At 45.6% G+C, this 10,094-nt stretch overlaps 1 protein-coding gene across 1 annotated transcript; it reads right to left on the bottom strand.

Moving 5' to 3' along the window:
* Positions 1-6,363: 6,363 nt before the first annotated feature.
* LOC138599854 (putative nuclease HARBI1) lies at positions 6,364-7,443 on the bottom strand. The gene has a single exon (XM_069671609.1). The coding sequence runs from the start codon at positions 7,441-7,443 to the stop codon at positions 6,364-6,366; it is 1,080 nt and encodes a 359-aa protein (XP_069527710.1).
* Positions 7,444-10,094: the final 2,651 nt, after the last annotated feature.

Below are 10,094 nucleotides of genomic sequence, written 5' to 3'. Positions count from 1 at the left end.
CGGGAAAAACACAAGGGGCAGGGCAAGTTACCTGAAACGAGAGGAGAGTAGAATTTCAAAATAAAGCAGGAAACCATAAGACAACATAGACACAAGACATTTAAACACCGCCAGCTTTCTTGGCCATGACACTGCTCGTCTGGCCACCTGCTAGAGTTGGCTGCTTCACCTCCTCCTGCAGAGGGAGACGGACGCCAGCCACACCGCTTTATATCAATTAATGGACATTTTAATGGTGTGATCGTGTGGTGGGAATTTATATCCCTTTTCGTTTAGATTAATTTGTATAAGTGTACTCCTGTTGTTTTGATTATTTTGATTTAGTTAGATTACCTGTTCCTTAGTTCCTTTATTTGAATTTGGGTAGTTTGTGGGTTTTCCTTTGGGTGTGAACTTAAGTTGTTTGTTTTGTTTCATTTGGGTAGTTAATTTGTATAGTTTGTGTAATTTGCAACCTACCGATTAGTTAGTATAGTTTTGTTATATTGTTTGTTTGTTGTTTTGTTTCAATTTCACTAAATGTGTTATTCCTTTTCAGTTGCTGAGGGCCGGTGGTGGTACTGGTGATCCGGGTGGCGATATTCCCCCCCTTTTTGTGTGCTGTGCTCCCCTGGGATTTAGTTACTTCACCATCGTGTGTGTGTCACGTGTGCCTGGGTGATTTGTTTGGTTTGTTTTGGTGGATCCCTCCCCCCTTCACTAGTCCCTCGTCCATCTGGTAAGCCTCAGCACCTGATTAGGTCTTTCTTTATTTTCCTCTCCCCCCCTTTTTGTGTGAATGGTGTGTTTTAAGTACTTTTAAAGAAACTGATTTAAAAATAAAGTATTTGTATTGTAAGTATTTGAACCACGTCTCTGGCCTCCTGAGTATCCGAATCTGTGTGTCCTAAGTGTGGGTAAACTAAATACTTCTCTGGGTGAAACTCCCAGAGTGGCGTTGTCTGGCAGCTAAATATTGATCTTCAAATATTGAACAATTGATCTGATAACCATAATATAATTAGACAGATATTGTTCCAATGCGCTTCCACTCGCTTTCACTGCCACATTTGCATGGGGGGAGGCTATAAATTGAAATTGGCCGTGCCTCTCCCTTTCACCCAACAGGGGTGTGACGCCTATCACAAAGCCGAATAGAAGCCGAGCAACCAGCAAGCAGTGATTACGGACAGATCTTCTGTCCCATAACTTGTCTTCTTGCCATGGCAAGCAGTCAGCTCAGAGATAAAATGCCTGCTGATGTTTGCCCACACCCATTCATGCGACAGATATTTCCAATAAAGGTTCAGACCCTTGTGTTCGACTACAAGCTCTCTAGTCCAGCACCATACCAGTGTACACTAGAACTAAAGAACATAAACTAAATGGTGCATTTGTGGGACATTTTCCAAACCGCTGCGATGTTACGTGGTACGTTACGGACGCCGACATGACTGACAATGACAATGACTGGGATTGGAAAACCGGTCCTAACCTGGTGACAGTGGGGGACACAGCTCTGTCAGACATCTGGTGGTGTTGCGGTAAGAAACACCTTTTCCAGAAGCTCCCTCAGGGCTGGTATGGTACGTGCGCAATGGTCATGTTAGTGGAGGACGTCTCCTATATCACACAGCATTCAGGTACTGACAGGATTAAGAGAGACCTTACTGATACAGATCCAAATGTCTACATTGATGCAATCGGAGTCCCCAGAGGGGTTCCCGAAGAGTTCAAAGCCCGCTATCAGATTGCTGCCGGGTTTGAGTCTTCACTTTTCTGGTGGGTAACAATAAGTAAGAATGTGGATTGCATAAATTATGTTTTTTACAATCAGCAGAGAATGGCAAACCTCACTAAAGGTGCACTCAGAGCCTTAGGCACACAGATACATGCTACATCTCAAATGGCCTGGCAGAATAGACTAGCACTGGACATGATGCTAGCTGACAGAGGAGGTGTGTGTACTATGTTTGGGGATGTTTGTTGTACCTTCATTCCTAACAATACATCTCCAGATGGCACTTTCACAAAGGCCCTCACAAGATTGGAAACACTAGCTGCAGAGTTGAAGGGAAATGCTGGTACTGACACCTGGATGGTGGACTGGTTTCAGTCCATGTTTGGCAAATGGAAAGGTATGATTGTGACAGCTTTCACTGTCATGTCAGTGGTACTGGTAATGCTTGTTGTTTTGGGCTGTTGCATCATTCCCTGTGTTAGAGGCCTCATTGTCCGTGCCATTGACAGGTCCGTTGCCTTTCAAATGACTGTCCTAGATAAGAATCCACTTTTGGCCTCTGACCCAAATTCCGACTTGAATCCTATTCATGACTGGATTCCCCCCTTTCATGACGAAGACATTGACATGCCTGTGTAAATAACCTAATCTTCTGCCCCACAGCAGGTATCACGATGATTTTTGCCATGATTCTTTTACTCCCCTTCTGTGTGACGAGTGTAATTAAACTGTAAAACAGGGTTTACATTCTGATGTTGCTGAAGGCTTATATACTCATATACTCAAATTTAATTATCAGTGAATGATAAAAAGTGGGGAGTTGTGAAGGAAATTTTTATGTTAACCTGTTTGATCATGTGTTTGTTTTCTTTATTACTCTTGAATCAATAATCATGGTATAATCAGCTAAGATTAATTTTAAGGATGTGTATTGTCTGCTCCTCTCCAGGGTCTTGTGCATGATTTACTGTTGCTCCTTCCGTCTTAGAGAGATAGTTGGTGGCCTTGTCTGGGCTGAGAGCTCCAGGGCAAGGGGTAAACTCTAGATAGTCAGGCGCCTCAGCTAATGTCATAACAATAACACCTTACTTTGTCTCTGTGAGAGGGAGTTCTTTCTGTAATGTATAACATACTCTGTGAACCTTGAGTCTGTGTCAGTCAGTCAGACAGCTGCGTTCTGTGTAGTACTGGTCTGGCCCAGCTCGAGTTGTTAATTGCTTTTACTCATCTTTTAATATTCTTCAATTAAATGGCATCAAAAGAGAACTTTGTTTCCGTAAGAACTTTATTGGTCTCGTCATCAGAAAATTGCCACCACAATGACCACATTGAACATGCACGGGATGAAATGTTCACATAATTTCAAAACAAACACTGAGAGAACCCAGGTAGTAGCAGTAAATAGGACCTGTGTCTATAACTAATAAAGCATGCTTTAAAATAGGTTAAAGGAGAAAGTGCTAAAGTCTAATACCACTCTCGCTGTGCTACAAGAAAAGCCAGCATGGAGTAAAACTTGGATCCTCTCACACAGACTTGATCGTCATTCTGGTGGCCTTCATGGAGTAAGGCGCAGGGGTTTTCCAGGTTTTCCAGTGGAGGCCTGACGCCCAACCCATGTGGTCACCTGCACGATGCCAGTCACCGTTCAGACTGGCAGAGCCACAGCGGATGTACCACCAACCACCACCTCCTGTAAGCATACACTCCATCTGAGCGATATCACCAAAGATGCATGGGGAGCAACCATCATTGTCACGGTCGCTGGTGCTGAAGCCGTAGTTGTTCTGGTCAGGGAGGGCATCACCTTTGGACAAATGTGTTAATATTTAAGGAAGTCTGACTTTAAGAAATCAGCGCTCATCATTGGCCAATGTGATTATATAGAATTTTAAAACAGAAAAAAACTACATGGTTGAAATTCATTCTCAAATTGTCAGAATTTCAGTGACACTGTTCTTTGCTTTTCAGGTTTGAAATCTTGTAGTTTTGAGTTTGAGTTTTGACAGGGTGAATCTTTTTCTGACCTGTAATCCCGGACTTCCACTGGTTGCGTGTCTGTTGCGTAACAGCTGCGCTGTGGTTTGACTCCGCCTCTGCAGCATCGCCAGACAGCTGGAGTACTTACAGAATCACGCGCGATTGTGCGAGATAATACGACATATGTGCTATAAAAACAATTACAAACAAAAATATAATACACACATGAGGTAATTGTTGGGGTATTACGGAGTAGGTTATATGTGTGCAGTACATGTATGCAGTATATGTACGGAGTATACTGTATATACAGAGTATTTTATTCTGAAAATTAACCAGATGTTTCAATGTGGTTTCGGTGTCTGATTTCCTGTCTCACTTGATCTGCTTCGTGCTAAATTGATGCGCAGTGCTCCGGGCAGCCGGAGCTGTGACGCAGCTGAGGTGCAGCGCAGTGGAGCAGGTGGAAGCACTCTCATTGACTAAAGTGAAACCTATCAGCTCCGCTGCCGTTACGGAGCGGTGACACACCGAACATGCATCTGGTGGAATTTACCAGTTAGGCAAGCAATGGACAACTCATTTCTTTGACATTCCATCTGTACACAAACATAATTTGCAGTAAAACAACAAGCTAGGCTAACTGAATTTTAGCTCCAACGCAAAATTTCATACACATACATTCATACAGATATGAGTGATATTAGTCTCATTATCAAACTGAAAAAAAGCAGATGAACATATTTCCCAAACTGTGAAACCACGATAACCATAAAAAACTGTAAAGTTGTAAAAGACTCGATGCAATATGAAACACCTCTTGCTCTTTAACCTTTACATTTATGAACCTTTAAATTCAGTTTGAGTAAAATAAACTTCCCGCCCTTTAGCATATGAGAGCCCTGAGCTGAGCTGGGTCACCATTCTGGAAGGCTTCATGAACCAGAAAAGAGCCTGCTGAGGACAAAATCGAAGGCCAGAGGCAAGCCGAGCTGGCTCATCAGTCTGCTGCTCTTTATGAAGCAGAGAGAGCAGCAAAGAGGGAACATTGCTCTTTGGTCTTCTGTCAGAGAGAAGCCGAGGAACCTTGTTGCCTGTTATAGAATAACTGCCCTTGGCCGCGTTTCCCAGATTCGATCGTTCTTAAGGACTTAAGAAGGCTCTTAAGAAGGGTTCGGCTAAGAAGGAGCGCTAAGATAGGGGTGTTTCCCAGACGCGTTCTTAACTGCCTTCTTAAGATCCCGCCAAAGAAGCTTCTTAAGAAGCTCTTAGTGGGAGCTGTCCACCGCTGTGGTGCTGAAACTAAATCAATCGATGCCAGGCAAATCGATCACCCACCACTTTATCAGCGCATAAATCACACACAACACCCTCTGGTCCCCACACACAGGTGCAATTAGGCTGCGCGCGCGCGTGTGTGTGTGTGTGATCACAGCTAACAGGTGTATCCAAGTAGTAATCAAGCCCATTAACGCATATATACCCCCCTGTGGCTAGGCACACATATGTGAGAATGGAAAAAGCAGCCAGCAAACGAAACAAGAGGTCACCCTCGTTTACTGCAGAGGAGATGGCCGTATTAGTGGACGAGGTCTGGCAGCACCTTGATGTGTTATTTGGGGGAACAAAGGGCAAAAAAAACATCGCATTAAAGAACCGAATTTGGCAGGCCATAGCCCAAAAGATGTCCCCCTCTAGTCCCTGTGGCCTGCGAGACTGGGGTGCTGTAAGAAAGAAGTGGCAGGAGTTCCAAAGCCAAACCAAAAAAAAAGTGCAAAGGTGAGGCGAGAGAGCATGGGCACGGGTGGTGGCGCACCTGGTGCTACAACCCTCACTCCGGACGAGAAAAAAGTCCTTTCCATAATTGGAAAGACGGCCTCTGAAGGCATTAGTGGGGGCATCGATCTTCTGGGGGACGAGGTCCTCTCAGAAAACAGCGAGGGCAAGGAGGAGGAGGAGGAGGAGGAGCCATCTGGGAGCAGAGCGGCGACATACACGTCCCCAGGAGAGGACGACCCCCCACAACCGAGCCCTGTCCCCGCGCGCCAACCAGCAGGGCCCGGTGTCCGCATGCGGGGAGGCTTAACAGGGCGGCCCCCCATAACGACCTGCACCTGCAGCGAGACGCCGGTGCGTCTCGAGAGGGAGAAACTGGCGGTGCTGCGGGGGATAGAGGGCCAACTGGAGAGACAGACTGCCCTCCAGGAGGAGATGGTGCAGATCCAACGCCAGAAGTTGGAGCTGCACCGGAGACAGCTGGCACTTGCCGAGGCACAGTTCAACTGTCCCTCCATCTCGGTCCCAATAATTCTCCCCCAGGATGGAGGTAAGGGGCATTTCTATTTTTTTTTCTCCGCATTGCACAATGTATCCCGTTCAATTTCACTAATCAATCTCCCTTCATTGCAGGTGATGCAGATGCAGACGCCCAGTAACGACAGCGGTGCCACTGCTTTTTGTTTCTCTTTGTTTTTTTTAATAAACTACTTTTCCTTTTCAACCATGTGTTGTGTGGATCATTTTGCGTCATTTCCTAGCTTTCAAGCCCTATACATGATAGTTGATATGGGTTGTGTGATGGTAGTGGGTTTAATGTTGGGAGTAGGGTGGTGCTGATATCAGTGCTTGGTGACTGGTGGTGACGGGGTAGGGGCTGATAGACATCAAAAGAGATTCACAAGCTCCTCTCTGGTCTGGACACCAGCTTGGTGGAGTGCTGCTCGGGATTCGCGGGGGGCGGGGTTGGGGGCTTCGTCTTCCGATGTTTCCCCATCTTCATCCACAGGAGGCGGCTCATCTGCTCCAACGCGCACTGCTATGTTGTGCAGCATGGCTCTGACAACAATCACGCGGCAACATTTCACAGGTGACAAGCGCAGCCCCCCCGACGAACGATGGATACATCGGTAACAAGACTTCCACCTGCCAAACACCCGTTCAATGTGGGTCCTGGTGTGTGTGTGGGCCTCATTGAACCTCTCCTCCTGTGGTGTTGCTGGGTTGGTTATCGGTGTCACGAGGTAACTCCGGAGAGGGTAGCCACTGTCCCCGAGGAAGATGCTCCTGCTGAACTCTCCTCTGCCAGCCTTCTGCCCCACAGCTGAGTTGGCCCACACGAAGCTGTCTTGTGTGCCTCCTGGCCACCTGGCAACGATGTCTGTGATGAGGCCATCGTGGTCCACCGCCACCTGAGTGTTGATGGCAGCGTAATGTTTCCTCCCAATCCAGCACGGATCCACCAGGGAGGGATTGTGGATTGGGATCAGTGTGCCATCCACGACACCAATCACCCGGGGGATCCCAGCCATGGCATGAAATCCACGGTGGACCTGGCGGACCTCGTCCCGTGTGGTGGGCATTCTGATGTGTGTCCGGGCATGGCGCAGGAAGATCGGTGTCACGGCTGCCACACTCCGTGAAACCGATGCCTTGCTGAGGCCGGTGCCGTCCCCCACCACCTCCAGGAAGTTCCCCACTGCGTAAAAACGCAGCGCGGCCAGAAGCTGCACCTCCGGGCTGAGGGAAAAATTGCAGCGGGTTGCCCTCTGGATGTGTGGTGACACTAGCGTGACGAGGCATTGGATCTCCACACAGGGAAGCCGGTACTTGGACTGGACAGCCCGGTCCGACAGCACATTAAGTGGGGAGAAGTGCTGACGCACATAGGCATTTATGTAAACCATCTGGCTTCGCGCACGGCGACGCTGTTGGTTAGCAGCGAGAATATGCTGTATTGCAGCCATGGTGTCTCACACGCGTGGACTTCAGCAACGCCTTTATATAGACTAGCAGGTGGAGCCTCTCTTGATGAGGTTCCAGCCGAGTTCAGTTACACCTGTCAGTTTCCCTGATATCTGTGAAATACCACAGGGTTGTTGATGTTTTTATAGCTAATGTAAACTCATATGCAGATGACGAATGTGTGTGAAAACGTAATGAGTGATAGTAATGATGATTCATTTTATTTATGTAGCTACAGGAACACATGGGCAATTCTTTATTTTTATATCGTTATTTTTCTTCTTATGCTATTATTTTTCTTGCGTCAGTGTTCTGCAGCTGTGGGCGCACATTCATCATTACGCATGGTTTTAGTATTCCTTTGAGTGTCAGATATAACTTTCCCTGACGCGGCTGCAGTGAGCGTTCTGTCGCTAAGAAGGCTGTTAAGAGTGGGTCAGGCTGATCTTACATTTCCTTCTTAGTGAAAGATCTTCTTAAGCTAAGAACGACTCTGGGAAACACGTCCTTCTTTCACAACGCTCTTAAGAGCGCTCCTAAGAAGCTCTTAGCGCTCAAGAGCTTCTTAACGAATCTGGGAAACGCGGCCCTTATTGTTTTCACCTGCTCCCTTGATTGTCTCACCTGTGCCCGATTAGTCTCACCTCCCCAGTGTATTTAGTCCGTGTCTTCCCATGTCCCTCTCCCAGTTCATTGCATCTATGCTCGTGGAACCCTGGTTACCTGTTGCCTGTGCTCTGTTAGATTTTCCTCATTGCTCCTATTTCTGTTGGATTATTGGTTGTACCTTTTGTTTCCTGGACTCTGGCAAGAGGGGGTCAGGTGACGTGGATAATTATTAAAGACAAACTACCTGTGAGGTGGCTGATCACAGCATCTATAGATAGATTCTTTTTTTATTTAGTTGTTTTTTTATCGTCTGCACAAAAATCCAGCACAGAGCTGCGAGTTTATTGATTTCATTGTAAAGTAAATAATAAATAATAAAATTATAGGCCTACTGCTGCTGTGTCTGATGCCTCTGTTGTGGCAAAAAAAGTTCCCCGAACCCTCTTGTCAGCCACTTAATTTCAATCTCCAATAGATAATAAAACTTGGTTAAAAAAAACTCTTAAAAATATAGTCAAAGTCTTCAAAAATTTCAGACAAGCAAACACTAGAGACTGGCAGAATCTGATGCAAAAAGAGTTTGTTCCCGTATAAATACAAACAAATAAACCTGAGTCCATCCGGATGAGACTGCACACAGGTTAGCCGCTTGGTCTTATATACTTTAAACCCCTCCCTCGCTGGGCTTCGGCAAGTTTTTTCCCATTTTCAGGTCTCCTAATTAGTTAAAGTGTGTCGCAAGTGGCAGACTTGTGCCACCACCTGCTGGAGCCCCCCTTCCCCCAACTCTGGCTCTCTGCCCTCAGCTTGTGTCCCTTCAGTTTCGTCCGACCCATTTCAAACTTTTCCATAGGACTCTTCCTCACTCCGGCCAATTAGGCACGCTCATGCACTGTACACCTGTGTTTTTTTCTACTAGATCAGATAAGGCGGCCAGTTTCCCACCCTTTGATTTGCACCTGGCTTTTATAATGAGCCCAGAGAGTTTCTCAGCTTAGGATTCTATTTTAGAGCTTTAAAGCATTGGATTATAAGAATTTACTTTAAAACATTTGACTGTAAAACCTTCACTATAAAACATTTGACTGTTGAACTTTAACTTTAAGACATTTGACAATAAAAACTTTAACTTTAAGACATTTCATTATAAGAACTTTAACTTTTAAACCATTTGACTATAAAATTTCAACAAAAACATTTCACTATGAAACTTTTGATTATATAACTTTAACTCTAAAACATTTAATTATAAAGTTTCACATTTTTTTCCAACACCTCAACACTTTGTAATATAATTATTCTGTATCTAGGTATGTAGCTGTAATATGTGATCATATATTTTGCCATCATGGCACATCAAACTGTTATATTTTCTGTAGATCTGCGCTGTGAGAATAAAGAGCGAACTGTGTGGAGATGCGGCATCTGAAATGCGGCACCGCTACACCAAACATGTCACGTCTTTGGTTAAAACATTTCAGCGTAGGATCCACCTGTGTATCCTCGCTCTGAGCTCCTTCTGAAGCCTCCTCTCTCCTCTGTCCTCCAAGTGCATTCAATACATTGGAAGATCCTCCATCATGGCCGAGGGGGAATGATTTCCGGGTCAGCTGAGGAGACAGGGTGTGATGATATGCAAATTCATGTAAAGAGAAGCGCCCACGCTTGTTTAATTTTCCACTCCGCCCTTGATGTTTTCACCTGCCTCTTGTTGTCTCACCTGTGTTTGATTAGCTTCACCTCCCCAGTGTATATAATCTTTGTCTTCCCATGTCTCTGTGCAAGTTTATCATAATTCTAATGTCTATCCTTCTGAAACTATTTGTCGCCTGTTAGCTGAAATTTGTTGGATTTTCTTCGTAGCTCCCTACGTGTTTCCCGTTTCTGTTGGATTTTTGGTTGCACCTTTTACCTGGACTGAACAGTAAGCCTTTGTCTATCTATCTATCCATCCATCCATCATTACACACTGTTGCTTTAGCTGAGCTTGCTACATTTCTCTGGGGGGTAGCTTCAGTGCTGCTAGATGTAATGTAGAGTAACT

This window comes from Semicossyphus pulcher, unplaced genomic scaffold (assembly GCF_022749685.1).
Source record: "Semicossyphus pulcher isolate SPU_LCO1_2020_fin unplaced genomic scaffold, fSemPul1.0.p SCAF_20, whole genome shotgun sequence".
Classification (NCBI taxonomy): Eukaryota; Metazoa; Chordata; class Actinopteri; order Labriformes; family Labridae; genus Semicossyphus; species Semicossyphus pulcher.
This window is presented reverse-complemented; position numbering and strand designations above follow the sequence as displayed.